At 40.2% G+C, this 18,147-nt stretch overlaps 3 protein-coding genes and 1 pseudogene across 4 annotated transcripts in view; 3 read left to right on the top strand and 1 right to left on the bottom strand.

The window, feature by feature from the left end:
• The window catches only part of nbas (NBAS subunit of NRZ tethering complex), a 250,929-nt gene that overhangs the window by 112,481 nt on the left and 120,301 nt on the right, over positions 1–18,147 (bottom strand). Inside the window, 2 exon segments of the mRNA XM_084082265.1 lie at positions 5,051–5,134; positions 6,870–7,027. Coding sequence (XP_083938391.1) covers positions 5,051–5,134; positions 6,870–7,027 — 242 coding nt within the window.
• Positions 1,956–3,299, top strand: LOC311063904 (E3 ubiquitin-protein ligase TRIM21-like; the record flags this gene model as incomplete). Its single annotated transcript, XM_084083538.1, has 3 exons — positions 1,956–2,015; positions 2,124–2,339; positions 2,601–3,299. The coding sequence occupies 3 exons, from the start codon at positions 1,956–1,958 to the stop codon at positions 3,297–3,299; spliced, it is 975 nt and encodes a 324-aa protein (XP_083939664.1).
• On the top strand, positions 9,201–10,647 carry LOC311063898 (E3 ubiquitin-protein ligase TRIM39-like; annotated as a pseudogene). The gene has a single exon. The product of its transcript is annotated as an E3 ubiquitin-protein ligase TRIM39-like (transcript).
• Positions 14,704–16,429, top strand: LOC311063278 (E3 ubiquitin-protein ligase TRIM39-like). Its single transcript, XM_084082647.1, has one exon. It carries the CDS (start codon positions 14,849–14,851, stop codon positions 16,292–16,294), a length of 1,446 nt encoding a protein of 481 aa, XP_083938773.1. The 5' UTR covers positions 14,704–14,848; the 3' UTR covers positions 16,295–16,429.

Raw genomic sequence — 18,147 nt, 5'->3', positions numbered from 1 at the left:
AGTGAAAATGATTGTCATAGAACCTTTAATCGATTAGTCAATTACCATGATCAGTCATAACCATAAGGACTTTCCAATGCAGCTACCACTGCCAAATATGGACTGTGATGGACTGTGATATGATGGGGCCTAGATGTGAGGGAAGTGAGGCGGCCCAAACCTCTAGTTTATTACTCTCCGCCAGGAGAGTATTGTTATCACTGCGTTTTCACTTTCTAAACATGACACACCGATTGGTCAAGCCTCACGTGACACGTGAAATACTGTGATCTGATTGGCTAGTGACGCCACCGGGCCTATATATACATGGCATCACTCTGACAGTGTCTCCGCCACTGTCAGAGTGAGGTAAGACGGGAACCATGAAATGGCTGCATGGCTGATACATAATTGGCAGATAGGACAGATAGGACATTTATATAGACAGGAGGGATATGACATAGGACACTTATACAGACAGGAGGGATAGGACACTCACACAGACAGAACGGAAGAGGACACTTACCCAGACAGGTTGGATAGGACACTTACATATACAAGAGGGATAGCGACCTATAAATACATGTGTCACTGTGATAAGCCAGATTCCAATACCGAAAATCCGGCCACTTCGAACCGGAAGTAGTCAAGTAGTCGCGGTCCAATTGTTCCTATCTGTCTTATTGGACAGATAGGACAGATAGGACACTTATATAGACAGGAGGGATATGACACTTACATAGACAGGACGGATAGGACAGGAGGGATAGGACACTTACACAGACAGGACGGAAGAGGACACTTACCCAGACAGGATGGATAGGACACATATACAAGAGGGATAGCGACCTTCGCGACCTTCGAACCAACACAAGTCTTCTGGCGGAGAGTTGTGCTCCGAGGAGCACTTTTTCTAGTTTTATATTATGATCGCGTGTCAGACCGTTGGTAAACACAAAGGGGTTAACTGTTCGTCGTCCAGAGAAAAGAAGATATAACCGGAGCTTTCCCTTTCCCGTTTTTATACCATGTGAAAACGACCATGTCTAGCCAAAAACCAGGGCAAAACAGTTAACTCAAGATAAAACCGGAAACAGGAAACGGTTTACGGATATTTTTGAAAAAGGATGAGTCGAAAGCGGATGGGAAGAGAAAATAATCAAGGATGGTACAGAAAACAGCACAACGTCTATTAATTACCCGCCAAAAACGTTTGTTAAACGTTTTTGAGAATTTATCTAATACCGGCAAAACAAATATTTTTTACAAAAAAATAATCTAAAATGTTTATTTTTTGTGGTTTTCCGTTTTTCCGCTCGTCACAAAGATCCAGAAATAACGTTTTCTAAAAAGTTGCTGCTCCATTCACTTCAATGTTAAAAAATAAACGGACAAGAAAATAACATTTTTCTAAGTACTAACTTAGAAAAGTCTGGCAGTCTGTGGGGGTCAAAACAAAACCTGTCAGTTTAAGAGTTAAACCACAAAAAGACCCTATAACGAGATATCTCGGGATAGGCAGTAAATGTGTTAAGATCACCTCCACACGCTACACCGTTAAGCGCCATCAAAGACAACTGAGATGGATTGACAGTCCGTCAGGTCTCTTATTGTCACCATGGCAACCCAGCCATGTTGAACTCCATATTTGGGCAAGACTGACGTCACATTCGATGAGGTCAGATTTCAATCAACTTAAAAGCTGATTACACAGAGTGTGAGGAGCGTTAGCCAATGAGAAGAGAGCATTGCACACTAAAAAGACTAATAGAGCACACATGGAAGGATACAACCTTAATATTCTGCGGTAATCAAATCTTTAAACATTCCTGGATCGTCAAGATAGACATCACTGTTTGAGGACATACCAGCACCACTGCTGATAGAGACAAAACGTGAAGTTTATCAAGTTTACAAGTAGTTTTGACAATATTTCCAGTGTTTCAGACTTTCATACTTATTCTCAGTGTGTAGAAATGGCGTCCGCCAGCAGTCTGCTGTCTGAAGAGCACTTCCTGTGTTCTATCTGTATGGATGTGTTCACTGATCCAGTCGTCACTCCATGTGGACACAACTACTGCAAGACCTGTATCACACATTACTGGGACATTAATGATGTGTGTCGGTGTCCACTGTGTGCCAAGATCTTCAATAAGAGACCAGAGGTATCTGTAAACTATTTCATTTCTGAGATGGTTCAACAGTTCAGGATTCAGAAGTGGAGAGAAGAATATGAAGCAAAGACAGAGGCTGAAATCCAGCAGATGATCCAGGAGAGACAAGTGAAGATTCAGGAGGTCAAACACTCAGTAGAGATCAGCAGGAAAGATGCAGACACAGTGATAGCAGGCAGTGTGCAGGTCTTCACTGCTCTGATCAGCTGTATTGAGAAGAGCCAGGCTGAGCTCATTGATGTGATTGAAGAGAAGAAGAAAACAACAGAGAAACAGGCTGAAGGCTTCATCAAAGATCTGCAAAAGGAAATCACTCAGTTAGAGAAGAGAAGCTCTGAGCTGAAGCAGCTCTCACACACTGAAGACCACCTCCACCTCCTCCAGAACTTCACCTCCATCAACACCCCTCCACCCACCGAGGACTGGACACATGTCAATGTCCATCAGTCTTCATATGTGGGGACTGTGAGGACAGCTGTAGCTCAGCTGGAGAAGACACTCAGTCAGGAGATGAAGAAGCTCTTTGATGTTGATCTGAGGAGGATCCAGCAATATGCAGTGGATGTGACTCTGGACCCTGATACAGCACATCCCTACCTCATCCTGTCTGAGGATGGAAGACACGTGAGTGAAGGAAACATAAAGAAGAATATTCCAAACAACACAGAGAGATTCTCTTATTGTGTATGTGTCTTAGGAAAACAAAGCTTCTCCGCAGGAAGGTTTTACTATGAGGTTCAGGTTAAAGGGAAGACTAGGTGGGATCTAGGAGTGGCCAGAGAGTCCATCAACAGGAAGGGAAAGATCACAGCGAACCCCAACAATGGTTTCTGGACTATAGTGTTGAGGAATAGAAATGAGTACGAGGCTTGTGCTGGCCCTAATGTCCTCCTCCCTGTAAGAGAGGAGGTCCAGAAAGTGGGAGTGTTTGTGGATTATGAGGAGGGTCTGGTCTCCTTTTATGATGTGGAGGCCAGAGTTCATCTCTACTCTTTCACTGGCTGCACCTTCACTGAGAAACTATATCCATACTTCAGTCCTGGTCTTAATGCTGGTGGTACAAACTCTGCTCCTCTGATCATCTCTCATGTCAACATGGACACTGATCTCAGCAGGGACAGTGGGGACATGTCCCATCCAACTTAAACAAATGAGAAAAAACATGAAGTTGTCGTTGTCCTCTCCAGTAAATTATTTTAGAAAAAACATCACACACAGATTTAAGCTAACATTACACGTTAGCTTACTGTAAATCTAACATTACTTGTTAAAAGTAAAATAAAAACAAAATAATAGAAAGCAAATACAATACATTAAATGTACTGAAATGCAATGTGTGCAATCTGAGTTGTGTTGTCTCTGCTCACATTATTGAGATATACTAAGGATCCCCAAAAGCATGAAAAAAAAACTGTCTATAATAAATAATAAAAGCATGATAATATAGAGTGAATTATATGAAGAAAAAAAAACTGTGTCTTTTAGATTTTTCATATTCATATTAATATTCCATCCCTCACTACGTTGAGGAATAAATGCCACCAGAAGGCCGAATTTTTACCTGGCGGAGACAGACCATTAACCCATTGAGACCTGAAGCCGATTCTACATGTCTACTAAATCTCAACAGTATTCTGAAAAAAACGTATGTTTCTATATCAGCGGTGCTCAAACTTTTTCATGTCAAGGACCCCCAACATGATATGTATTTGGCCACGGACCCCCCCATCAAAATATGTTGTTCCAGGGACCCCCCAGAAGTAAAGATTTGAGTTAAAAATGTTTGCTTTAAATATATATATTTTCAAAGATTTGCACACATTTTCACGATTTTTCAAAAATAGCAGATCTACAAGCTCGTAGCGCGGCACTCGGTGCCGCGCTATGAGCTTGTATATCTGCTATTTTTGAATAGCCCAAAGTGTAAAATAATGCTTTTTAGCTTAAATCTAAAAATGACACAGTGCAGGTCTTCATGGGTTAAGACCTGGAACGCATATGTGTCACTTAGATTACAGAGTGCCGCGCACTCTAGGATTTAGAAAACATTTTTAAGAATCACCTCAGGTCTTAATGGGTTAAATTAAACGATGTTGCTTTTGAGAAAACCTTCCATAAAAGTTGATGAAAGACTTTCAAAGCCGTCGGCCATATTTAGAAGATTGTCTGAGATCACTGTCTGTTGAAAGTATTCCAAAGCTTTTTATTTTCACTGTTTTTTTTTTTTTCAAATAACTTGAATAATTAAAATAAAAAATAACAACAAACAAAACATCCTACTGGACCCCATGATAAAGACCCATGGCCTATAGGAGGCGCTGTTCCGGGATAAGTGCTTTGGTGAGTCTACACGTGGGTGTTAAAGAAAAGTAAAATCATTTTACGTGTGTGTGTGTGTGTGTGTGTGTGTGTGTGTGTGTGTGTGTGTGTGTGTGTGTCTGAGTGTGTCTGAGTGTGTCTGTCTGAGTGCGAGTGCGAGTGCGTGTGTGTGTGTGTGTGTGTGTGTGTGTGTGTGTGTGTGTGTGTGTGTGTGTGTGTGTGTGTGCGAGTGTGTGTGCGTGTGTGTGTGTGTGTGTGTGTGTGTGTGTGTGTGTGTGTCATCGCATGGGAAGCCAGGGGATCATAAATAAAGCAGAAGAGTGGAACAACCCTGACGGTAAGATTTACACCTCATCAAATATGGAACAACACAAACACACTGCAAAACAACACAGCAAACACACACATGACGACACTACAATGCAGACAGACACTCTCACACTCTCTCTCACACACACACACACACACACACACACACACACACACACACACACACACACACACACACACACACACACACACACACACACACACACACACACACACACACACACACACACACACACACACACACCTACCTGGGGGCAGTGGGCGTGGTCTTCCTCTGGTCCTCTGTGGGGGTCCGTGGGGTCCATCTGGTAGTTGACCACCTGGTACAACACCTGCAGCAGAGACACCCCCCCCCCACCATGAGAACTATGAGTATACATTTAACCCTCACACTGTCACCATGTTACATCATGCTGTGGCTATCTGGGCTGTTTGTCTGGGTCTCAGTAGAGACATGGCTCTCTTTATGGCTCGCAGAGCCATAAAGAGAGTTCTGACACTCGCGTCGACTCCCATAGTAAGAATGGAATGCGGAAGTGCTCTATCTCAATGACATAGTTCTAATGTTTGGAACTATAGCCCATAGGAGGCCGCTTTGCGGCGAGATCAAAGCGTGTCATTACTCTCTTTTCTACACTCTGGGCTGGGGCTTACAGGGTTGACAGGTTTCGCGAGAGAAACAAGCAAATGCAAACAAACATTTACAAGCGACTTTAACCATTTAAGACCGGGAACCCATCTGTGTCATTTTAGATGTCTTTGGCAATTCAAAAATAGCAGATATACAAGCTCATGCTTGTATATCTGCTATTTTTGAAAAATCGTGAAAATGTTTTTTTTACTCCGATCTGTGCTTCTGGGGGGTCCCCGGAACAACATATTTTGAGATGGGGGTCCGTGGCCAAATACATATCATGCTGGCATTGCTGGGGGTCCTTCACATGGAAAGGTTGGAGCACCACTGATAGAGCAACATACGTTTTCCTTTTCTTCAAAAAACTCTTTGTAGAATATATATTCAAAGATTTGCACAAAATGTTCACTATTTTTCAAAAATAGCAGATCTACAAGCTCATGGCGCGGCACTCGGTGCCGCGCCATGAGCTTGTAGATCTGCTATTTTTGAATAGCCAAAGAAATCTAAAATGACACAGACGCGTCCCACATTTTCATTCAGGAGTAAAGTTGTACACTGTTTGTTATCACACAAAAGGTAAAACTACAGTCGGTGGAGCTCGAGGGGTAAAAGTTGAAGGGTGAAAACGAGAGAGAGAGAGAGAGAGAGAGAGAGAGAGAGAGAGAGAGAGAGAGAGAGAGAGAGAGAGAGGGAGCGAGAGAGAGAGAGAGAGACAGAGAGAGAGAGAGAGAGAGAGAGAGAGAGGGAGCGAGAGAGAGAGAGCGAGGGAGCGAGAGCTACTATTGTTATTGTTACTAATTGTATCTCTCTCTGTCTCTCCTCTGTCTCTCCCTCTCTCTCTCTTCTTTCCTCCCGACACGGTCAAGGCAGAAGGCCCCCACCCTAGAGCCTAGGGTCTTTTCATTGAAATTTAAAAAGTACGCAGGAGCCGAGATACATCATTTTTAAGTTTTAAGTTAACAAGGAAGTGGATGGGAGTCTTTTCCTTCAAAAAATCATATCTCCTTTTTTTTCAATATTTTTTCAATTTTTCAATAGAACGCGTTTATGCGTGATTGGCGGCCAAGTGCGCTATGTAATAGATCGCATTTTATGCGTGATTGGCAGGAATTGAGTTAAGAGGGAGTTTTTCGTTGCCACTGTCGCAAAATTGCTTTGCTCAGGATGGGACTGTCGGGTCTCTTCTCTAAATGTAAAGTGTCTTGAGACAACTTGTTGTGATTTGACACTTTAATAAAATTGAATTGAGAGAGAGAGAGAGAGAGAGAGAGAGAGAGAGAGAGAGAGAGAGAGAGAGAGAGAGAGAGAGAGAGAGGGAGCGAGAGAGAGAGAGAGAGAGCGAGGGAGCAAGAGCGAAAGAGAAAGAGAGACGCCAGCGAGCTAATGGAGTGTTAAGTTGAGGCAGAGAGGTGAGAGGTGGAGGGACAGACCTGTGTCTGGAGGTCACTGGAGGCCCCCAGGAGCCCGTGGATGCTGTCGGGGGGGCAGTGGGTGAGGGAGAAGGCCAGCAGCTGTTGCCGGGCCCCCAGGTCAGTGTAGCCCTCACACTGTCCCAGCAGACTGCACACCTCCCAGCCTGGACCGTAGCCTGGAGAGGACATTACATACAAAGCATTACAATTGATGATTTAAAACAGGGGTCCCCCACGTCTCTCCAGTTCTTTAATACACATAAACTACTTTTAGTTTTTTATCCTATCAGGAGAGAAAACCCATACAGGATAAACAAGTACAATTGGAAGTGATTAATCAAATAAATGAGACAAAATTTAGAACTGGAACACAAGCTGATAAATAATGTATGTGGGGTTCTCTGTTTTAGTGTGTGCTCTTTCTCAAATACAAATAAGCATTATCTTCTATAAATATGTTGAGATTGCAATGCAAGACAAACCATTTGAAAGCTTACATTCTGTATTTTGTCATTATTAGTAAAACTAGACCATACCCGTGCGGGGATATGAGCGCCCAAAGTATGATTTTGGGGACGCACACGCTTGTTTCACGCACATGATTTGCGCCAGCGACCACAAACGTGGTACGCGCACGTGTACTATTTAGCGTCTGTCTACCTTTATTATCCCATGGGGAAATTCTATTCCATTTAAATAGGGATTGGGCAACCAAAACAAAGCGGCTCCGCAAAACTTTTTTTTTTCTTCTTTTTTTTCAGTAGGCATGGCTTCTAGACCGGATCACACAGGTCTTTAACTCTGTCAGTGCCAAGCCCCGAGTTATCCCGAGTTTTTTTCTGAATGCCCTCAGTGCCAGAACTTTTTTTGGAAAAAAATGTTCAGAACCCAAGATATCATTATCTGAAGATTTGCAGCTCCATCCACTCTTTGTTTAACTTATAACTGAAAAAGGCTGTATATCGCTTCCTAAGCACTTTTTTTTTAACTTTGAAAAAAAAAAAATGCTGGCAGTTTAGAGAACACATTTTTTTATTTCATTGGCACTGAGAGAGTTAATAACGAATACCAGGCTTTCCTCCGAGGTGGAACGACTGGTGACGCAAGGTTAGGTCACATGTTCTGGTACAGTGGTAATGACTCAACAGGACTGGGTCACACGTGATGGTACAGTGAGTGGTAATGACCCAAATACAGCAGTGGTTTGGAGGTGAAATGAGTTCATTGTGTGTAGAGGTATGATCAAACTTGGTTTAATGATTAGCTGATGGGACAATGGTCATAATATCCCTGTATGAGATCACTTGTGTTCAAGCTTGTACTCGTGGATGCATACATTTCACTTATCGACTATCACACCGATCATTGGATTTATTCATGTATTCAAAATGATCAAGGTGTATTTCTCATAGACGCTTCAACACATATCACATAGTGTCTTTTACATTATTTTATTAGTGGGTTTGCCTTGTTGACTTTTTACCTAAAAGGTTTTGACATATTGTGTGTTTCCCACTGATGTCCACCACCACTACACATCACTGCTGAAATATCAAGTGCTTCAAAATCACATCTCCTTTCATTGTCAACTTTGTCAGATGGCTGTCTCTCTCTTTCCTGACGGGCGATGTCTCTCGAGGTCCTGAGAAAAGCTCTCTTCCTGACACTGTGTGTAGAAATCACCTCAAACAACCGCTGTTTCTCCTCCAGGGTTCCACAAAATAATAACTTGCTTTCATCCTCTGTGCCTGTATGTATGATCATGTAGTATTGTATGTCTTGCTGATGAATTGAGTACAATGGACCACAATCGTTTTTTTTATTGTACTGCCATACTGTTGTGTTAAATCAATGTTCTCAGTACTTCTACCACCACTGACCGTCGGTGTGTGAAAAGGTGAATAAAAAACGTACGCAGAGCACATTGAGCAGTCAAAGTCCACTCGGACACAATAAAGAAGCAAACTTTGGAACAATTTATGGTCGTGTCGATGCCTCGCCCCTTGCCAGACTCATAAAGACATTGTACGGAGATAGAGAGATTGTTAATCTTACTTTCCTCACTGACGACACGGTCGACACAAATACGGAGAGACGAACAATACGATTCACCTTCAGATGAAACTCATCTTCCAGTGAGGAGGACAGACTGTCTTTCCACATCAACTACAGGAGGGAATACTGACCCAGACCACTGGAACCTGCTGCTGACTCTGTCAGCTGAATGGACTTTAACAACAACCGCGATTCACAGTAAACTTCAGGGAACATTCTAGAGGAGGAAGTGTTACTACCACTGACTGACTTCCTGTATTGAGCAGAGTGTGTGTAGCTTCACCCAGAGACTAAATGGCTTCCACGTCGTCTCTTCCAGAAGAGGATTTGTCCTGTCCTGTGTGTCGTGACATCTTTAAAGATCCTGTTATACTGTCTTGTAGCCACAGCTTCTGTAATGACTGTCTGCATGAATGGTGGAGAGAGAAGACAACAAAGGAATGTCCAGTTTGTAGAAAAATAAATTCTACGAATCATCCACCCCGTAACCTGGCTCTGAAGAACCTGTGTGAGGCCTTCATACAGGAGAGACAGAGAGCTTCAAAACGTAAGAGAGGATCTGAAGATATCTGCAGTCTGCATGCTGAGAGACTCAAACTGTTCTGTCTGGAATGTCAACAGCCAGTGTGTCTTGTGTGTCTTCATTCAGACATACACACCAACCACAGTTTCAAACCCATCAATGAAGCTGCTCTGGGTCACATGGCGGAAGTCCATAAATCACTGAAGACTTTACAGAAGAAACTGAAGGTCTTTAATAAAGTTAAGACAAAAAGTGACCAAACAGCAAAACACATTAAGGTCCAGGCCCAGAACACAGAGAGGCAGATTAAGGAACAGTTTAAGAAGCTTCATCAGTTTCTACAAGAGGAAGAGGAGGCCAGCATCACTGCATTGAGGGATGAAGAGCAGCAGAAGAGTCAGGTGATGAAGGAGAAGATTGAGGGTCTGAACAAAGACATATTAACCCTTTCAAACAACATCAGAGCCATAAAGGAGGAGCTGAGAGCTGAACACATCTCATTCCTGCAGAACTACAAGACCACAATGGAAAGAGTCCAGTTCACACTGCAGGACCCACAGCTGGTCTCAGGACCACTGATAGACGTGACCAAACACCTGAACAACCTGACCTTCAGAGTCTGGAACAAGATGAAGGACATTGTCTCCTACACTCCTGTCATTCTGGACCCCAACACTGCCCATCCATCATACACCCTGTCTGATGATCTGACCAGCGTGAGATGTGGAGAATGGCAGCAGCTTCCTGACAACCCAGAGAGGTTTGACCACTATGGCTTTGTCCTGGGTTCTGAGGGGTTTAACTCAGGGACTCACAGCTGGGATGTTGAGGTTGGAGACAATACACTCTGGTCACTGGGTGTGTTAGCAGAGTCTTACCAGAGGAAGGGAGACAGAAGGAGTCCACTCTGGAGAATAGCGTTAATTAAAGGTAAAATACAAAGCAGGCTCCAGAACAGGGTCAGTCACTCTCTCATTGAAGCAGAAACCTCAGAGGATCAGAGTCCAGCTGGACTGGAATGAAGGAAAGCTGTCATTCTCTGATCCTGATACTAACACACACATACACACCTACACACACACTTTCACTGAAACTCTCTTTCCATTCATTATCACTGGTGATGATACTGAACCTCTGAAGATGTTACCAGGGAAGATCAGTGTAACTGTGGAACAACATAGTTATGATGATGACGAGGAGGACGACGACAGCGATTGATGATGATGATATTGAAGGAGTATAATAACTCAGTTTCATAGATTCTATGTGATTATGTTGTGGTCTAGAAGAACATTCAATATTTACTTTTTTTTTTTTAAAGCCACACTTTAATAATGACATCACTTCATGTGATGTCATCTACATGTCATGTTGTTATGGATATATTGTTTATATAATGATTGACTATTGTCTATTATCAATTGTCTATGATAAGTAGAATTAATAAATACAATTTCAATGTATTTTAGTATGTCCATATCTTGATACTTTATGATACGTATTATACTTAAACGTTGTTGTCAGGCAGAAACCTCTATCTCCATATTTTAACTTTGTGTTTTTTTTTGTAAATTAATGTCCTAACTGATCAAACGTTAGTCACACTAAAGTATCAAAAGTAGCAGACAGGGTTGCCAGATCTGCTCATTATAATTTCCCTGCAAGATTTTATTTTAAAATAGCCGATCTACAAGCTCACAACACGTCGCATCGCGACGCGTTGTGGGCTTGTAGATCTGCTATTTTCAAATAGCTGATGTACATGTTAAAGTGCTCATGTGGCCCATAGTCACTTCTTTTGGGCTGGTTTTCCTAGACCTGGTTGCTTGTTTCTCTCACAGAATCTGGCAACACTGGTAGCAGATCTACAAGCCTGAAACACGGTGTGACACATGGTGAGCTTGTAGATCTGCAACTTTTGAATTAGAGTCAGTTTTGGACGTACAGTATGAGGTTTACAGCTGACAGACACAATACTTATATATTACAATACTTATATATTACAATACTTATATGTTACAATACTTATATATTACAATACATCACATAATCAAATGTACTTTTAACTCCACTACATGTTATAACAGCTTTACTTACTAATGTAGTTACTTTGCAGATTTATATTAGTAATTCATATAATCATTAAATACAAAATATTGTAATTGTTTTTAGAAAATAGCAGATCTACAAGCTGAAAAATGTGTTGTGATGATTGTAGATCTGCTATGTTGTGAATAGCCTGAGCATTAAACAGGGCTTAAGTGTTTTATAATCAATAGTTATAATCCAATAGGATGATATGTTTCTGAATTCAGCATAATGACTATTTTTATTTTGCTACTTTAATGTTGATGATAATACTTTAGTACAATTGTGAGGTTTTGAATGCAGGACTTTTACTTTGGTATTGCTACTTTTACTCAATTAAACAAAACAAAAACAAACATGACTGTTTCTTCCACCACTGATAGTAATACTAACAATAATGTCATGATTACAATAAGGTAGATTATGTAGATAGTGATGGTTATTAATCATTAATCTGCAGCAGCTGAGAGAGAAAAGTGTAAGCGCTCTGTGAAGGCCTTATGTGCCACGAGGCACCAAGTGGAAATATAATAATATATTAATATAATAGGTAACATGAATCATTTGGGTTTGTATATATTAATATATATATATATATATATATATTAATATAATAGGTAACAGGTAACATGAATAATTTGGGTTTCAAGGTATGAATTAAATCATCACAATAATAAATATAGCAACAAAGATGTGATTTGGTGTGTCAAAACAAAACTAGACTCACATGTCAGTTTGTAAATGTTTCAGTCACTAGAGAATGACAACAATCTGACAGCTTTAGTTGTTAAAACTGAATGCAAACAATTAGGGAGGAGGAGGGGGGGGGGCTGCTTTCCCAGACAGCTTTGTAGAACTTGGTAAAGTGTCTTCATATGAACAAATATCTTACAGAGGGATTGATAGGTCAACCAGTGTCTCCCAAACATTGGGTCAGGATGCATTTTTGGTTTGCGGACCCATTTACTTTTTTTAAACTTTTTTTACAATTCAAAAGATTTCCTAAATGTTCTAAAGAAAATCAGAATTTTTCACAAAATATATAATAATAATTAAACAAATGTTCTTCATGCTCACTGAACTGTTCTGTTAACTGTTTAGTCACTTAATGATACAGGAGACAGTGTTTCTGATGTGTAATGATACAGAGACAGTGTGTTTAATGTGTAACGTGACTGCATTCATAATTAAAGTCTGACTATAGAAAGATTATCTGAAGTCATGGTTGTTTTTATAGTGAAATAGTGGATTTTCATGATTCATAACTGCTTGTCTAGTCTTATAACAGGGTGTGTTGACATGACATCTTTGACTAAAACTGGTGTGTGGTTATTTGGGGAAAACTAATCCTACATATTGAATTACAATCATGTTCAACATTTAGAGTGTTTTTTTGTACTGCATCATCATGTTGAGAGCATAAAGGAAGATTAGCATGTAATTTATGGCCTCTATTGTAAAACTGTCTAATTGGTCATCTAGTATGTCTAATATATCTCTAGGTTACTCATAAAATATGGAATCACCACGACTTTGAATGCATCTCAAATGGTGTCATTTCACCATTTCATGTATTAATTATTATAATTATTATGTTTGATTCATCCTGTCACTCTACAACATCATTCTGAATCATGGCTGATTTAGTTTGTTCTGAATTATAATTACATGTTAGATATGTACAAAATAAAAACATGTATGCAAATGAATTCTGTTTAATTCAAACAGATGTCGACACACATCTGGTGTGATTTAAGCTGAAATAAAAATTAATCCATATTTTCGTACAGTATGATATTTTAGCAGAAGCCACTATTTAAATGATAACAGGCTTTATGAAAAGACGAGGTGAGAGATAAAACACATAATAAACACATGATCTATTACCATATATTAATTGTTACATAAGACCGCAAAGCAATCATCCCAAAGAACCACCGAAGCAGAGATGAAGCATGGTGTGTGTGTGTGCGTGTGCGTGTGCGTGTGCGTGTGTGTGTGTGTGTGTGTGTGTGTGTGTGTGTGTGTGTGTGCGTGTGTGCGTGTGTGTGTGTGCGTGAGTGTACATGTGTGAGGTCTCAGCTTTCAGCAGATGTAAGGAGGAGGTTCCAAGGAAGGAAGGAAGTCCACTCAGAGACCATGAAGAAGAAAACTATATATAACTTTCTGTTTCCTCTCTATTGTTCCTTGTCTCTATAAGTATGAGACATAAAACACTGTCCTGACTTTGATACATCTCATTCACCCACTTCACTATGTGTGGAGCATACACTATATACTGTATGTGTATTATAGGCTGTGTGTTCAGTGTTGTGTCTGAACGAGTTCAATGAACGATCGTTCATGAACTCATATTCATATTTCACGTTCTAGCATACCGTGCCGTACCTTGCGCGTGAAAAAAATACTGCCCACACGCCGTCCTATTTGGGGCTAGAGAGCCTAATTTATACTTTAAAGCACGACTGTGCCCCGCGCATAAAGTAGCAGACATACACGCTCACAACGCGTCATGGATGCAACACATTGTGAGCTTGTAGGTCTGCAATGTTTTTAAAACATTATGGCTAAATATATATATATATATATATATATATATATATATATATATATATATATATATATATATATATATATTTATATATATATATTATTAGTAATGCTAATAGCATAACTATTAGTAATAATCTGAGTTTCAGTGTTAAAACGGATAAAATAATTGATGTCTGTGGTTGTATATGTGGCAATAATTTTGACAAACAATAACTCGCAGCAACATATTGAAAAAATAACTATAATAGTTTAGTTCAAAATTTTTAATTATGAACTGAACTAGTTCATTTTAAAATTTGTGAACACAACTTTGAACTAGTTCAGGTAGAAAGTGAACTTTCCCAACACTGTGTGTGTGTGTGTGTGTGTGTGCGTGCGTGCGTGCGTGCGTGCGTGCGTGCGTGCGTGCGTGCGTGTGTGCGTGCGTGCGTGCGTGTCAGTCATGTTCTTGTAAAGGCTACGCCCCTTGCTTAAGTCATCTGACACACCAGGAAAAGGGGAGGTTGTTATTCTTAACGTTCCTCTCCCTCTCGTTCTCACACACATACACACACAAACACACCCACGCACACACACACAGAAAGAACACAAATAAGAGCAAACGCACAACTTCCAGTGAGGGAGGATCGTCTTCCACAGCTACTGACTTGGAGTTTAACAAGAACCAGGATTCACAGTGAAAGTAAACTTCAGGGAACATTCTAGAGGAGGCAGTGTTACTACGACTGACTGACTTCCTGTATTGAGCAGAGTGTTTGTAGCTTCACTCAGAGACTAAATGGCTTCCATGTCATCTCTTCCAGAAGAGGATTATTCCTGTCCTGTGTGTCATGACATCTTTAAAGATCCTGTTATCCTGTCATGTAGCCACAGCTTCTGTAAAGCCTGTCAGCAGGAATGGTGGAGACGGAAGGGAATAAAACAATGTCCAGTTTGTAAGAAAATACATTCAACAGGTCATCTACCCCGTAACCTGGCTCTGAAGAACCTGTGTGAGGCCTTCATACAGGAGAGACAGAGAGCTTCAAAACGTAAGAGAACTTCATCAGGGTCTGAGGATCTCTGCAGTCTGCATGCTGAACTCAAACTGTTCTGTCTGGAATGTCAACAGCCAGTGTTCTGTCTGGATTGTCAACAGCCAGTGTGTGTTGTGTGTCGAGATTCTAAAAAACACACCAACCACAGTTTCAGACCCATCGATGAAGCTGCTCTGGATCACAAGGAGGAAGTCCAGAAATCACTGAAGACTTTACAGGAGAAACTGAAGGTTTTTAATAAAGTTAAAACAAACTGTGACCAAACAGCAAAATACATTAAGGTCCAGGCCCAGAACACAGAGAGGCAGATTAAGGAAGAGATTAAGAAGCTTCATCAGTTTCTGCAAGAGGAAGAGGAGGCCAGCATCACTGCACTGAGGGATGAAGAGCAGCAGAAGAGTCAGATGATGAAGGAGAAGATTGAGGGTCTGAACAGAGACATATCAACCCTTTCAAACAACATCAGAGCCATAGAGGAGGAGCTGAGAGCTGAACACATCTCATTCCTGCAGAACTACAAGACCACAATGGAAAGAGTCCAGTTAACACTGCAGGACCCACAGCTGGTCTCAGGACCACTGATAGACGTGACCAAACACCTGAACAACCTGACCTTCAGAGTCTGGAACAAGATGAAGAACATTGTCTCCTACACTCCTGTCATTCTGGACCCCAACACTGCCCATCCAGCATACACCCTGTCTGATGATCTGACCAGTGTGAGATGGGGGAAAAGACATCAGCTTCCTGACAACCCAGAGAGGTTTGACCACTATGGCTTTGTCCTGGGTTCTGAGGGCTTTAACTCAGGGACTCACAGCTGGGATGTTGAGGTTGGAGACAATGCACACTGGTCACTGGGTGTGTTAGCAGAGTCTTACCAGAGGAAGGGAGACAGAGGGGGTCAACACTGGAGAATAAGGTTATATGAAGGTAAATATGCAGCATACTCCCCATCAGGGTCAACCACTGTTCTCTCATTGAAGCAGAAACCTCAGAGGATCAGAGTCCAGCTGGACTGGAATGAAGGAAAGCTGTCATTCTCTGATCCTGATACTAACACACACATACACACCTACACACACACTTTCACTGAAACACTCTTTCCATACATTTACAATGGTCATACTGTCCCTCTGAAGATGTTACCAGGGAAGATCAGTGTAACTGTGGAACAACATAGTTAGATATGATGATGATGATGATGATGATGATGATGATAAAGAAGATATTGAAGGAGTATAATAACTCAGTTTCATACAATCTATGTGATTCTGTTGTGGTCTAGAAGAACATTCAATATTTACTTCATGTTTTTAAAGACACACTTTAATAATGACATCACTTCATGTGATGTCATCAAGTTATGTTGTTATGGATCTATTGTTTAAATAATGATTGACTATTGTCTATTATCCATTGTCTATGATCAATATTTAGCAGACTTTCAAGGTATTGTAGTTTGTCCATATCTTGATACTTTATGATACTTATTATATGTTGTTGTCAGGCAGAAACCTCCATCTCCGTATTTTAACTTTGTGTTATTTTTTTGTAAATTAATGTCCTAACTGATCAAACGTCAGTCACACTAAAGTATCAAAAGTAGCAGATCTACAAGCCCGAAACACAGCGTGACACATGGTGAGCTTGTAGATCTGCAACTTTTGAATTTGAGTCCTGAAAAGTAACAGTTTTGGGCGTATGAGGTTTACAGCTGACAGACACAATACTTATATATTACAATACTTATATTACAATACAATCACAGAATCAAAATGTTTTTGACAGCTTTACTTACTAGTTACTTCACATATTTAGATCAGTAATTAATCTAATCATAAAATAAAACATATTTAATTGTTTTTAGAAAATAGCAGATCTACAAGCTGAAAAATGTGTCGTGCTGCTTGTAGATCTGCTATGCTGTGAATAGCCTGAGAATTAAATAGGGCTTAAGTGGTTTATAATCAATAGTTATAATCCAATAGAATGATATGGTTCTGAATTCAGCATAATGACTATTTTTATTTTGCTTTAATGTTGATGATAATACTTTTTGTACAATTGTGAGGTTTTGAATGCAGGACTTTTACTTGGTATTGCTACTTTTACTCAATTAAACAAAACAAAAACAAACATGACTGTTTCTTCCACCACTGATAGTAATACTAACAATAATGTCATGATTACAATAAGGTAGATTATGTAGATAGTGATGGTTATTAATCATTAATCTGCAGCAGCTGAGAGAGAAAAGTGTAAGCGCTCTGTGAAGGCCTTATGTGCCACGAGGCACCAAGTGGAAACATAATAATATATATTAATATATATTAATATAATAGGTAACAGGTAAAATGAATCATTTGGGTTTCAAGGTATGAATGAAATCATCACAATAATAAATATAGCAACAAAGATGTGATTTGGTGTGTCAAAACAAAACTAGACTCACATGTCAGTTTGTAAATGATTCAGTCACTAGAGAATGGCAACAATCTGACAGCTTTAGTTGTTAAAACTGAATGCAAACAATTAGGGAGGAGGGGGGGGGGGCTGGTTTCCCAGACAGCTTTGTAGAACTTGGTAAAGTGTCTTCATATGAACAAATATGTTACAGAAGGATTGATAGGTCGACCAGTGTCTCCCAAACATAAGGTCAGGACGCATTTTTGGTTTGCGGACCCATTTACTTTTTTAAAAACTTTTTTTACATTTAAAAAGATGTTCTATATGTTCTAAAGAAAATCAAAATTTTTCAGAAATTAAAAAAGAATTTCACAAAATATATAATAATAATTAAGCAAATGTTCTTCATGCTCACTGAACTGTTCTGTTAACTGTTTAGTCACTTAATGATACAGAGACAGTGTTTATGATGTGTAACGTGACTTCATTCGTAATTAAAGTCTGATTATAGAAAGATTATCTGAAGTCATGGTTGTTTTTATAGTCAAATAGTGGATTTTCATGATTCATAACTGCATGTCTAGTCTTATAGCAGGGTGTGCTGACATGACATATGACTAAAACTGGTGTG

This window comes from Gymnoscopelus microlampas (genome assembly GCF_963454915.1).
Source record: "Gymnoscopelus microlampas genome assembly, chromosome: 16".
Taxonomy (NCBI): domain Eukaryota; kingdom Metazoa; phylum Chordata; class Actinopteri; order Myctophiformes; family Myctophidae; genus Gymnoscopelus; species Gymnoscopelus microlampas.
The sequence above is the reverse complement of the archived record's forward strand: the minus strand, read 5'-3'. Positions and strand labels throughout refer to the sequence as shown.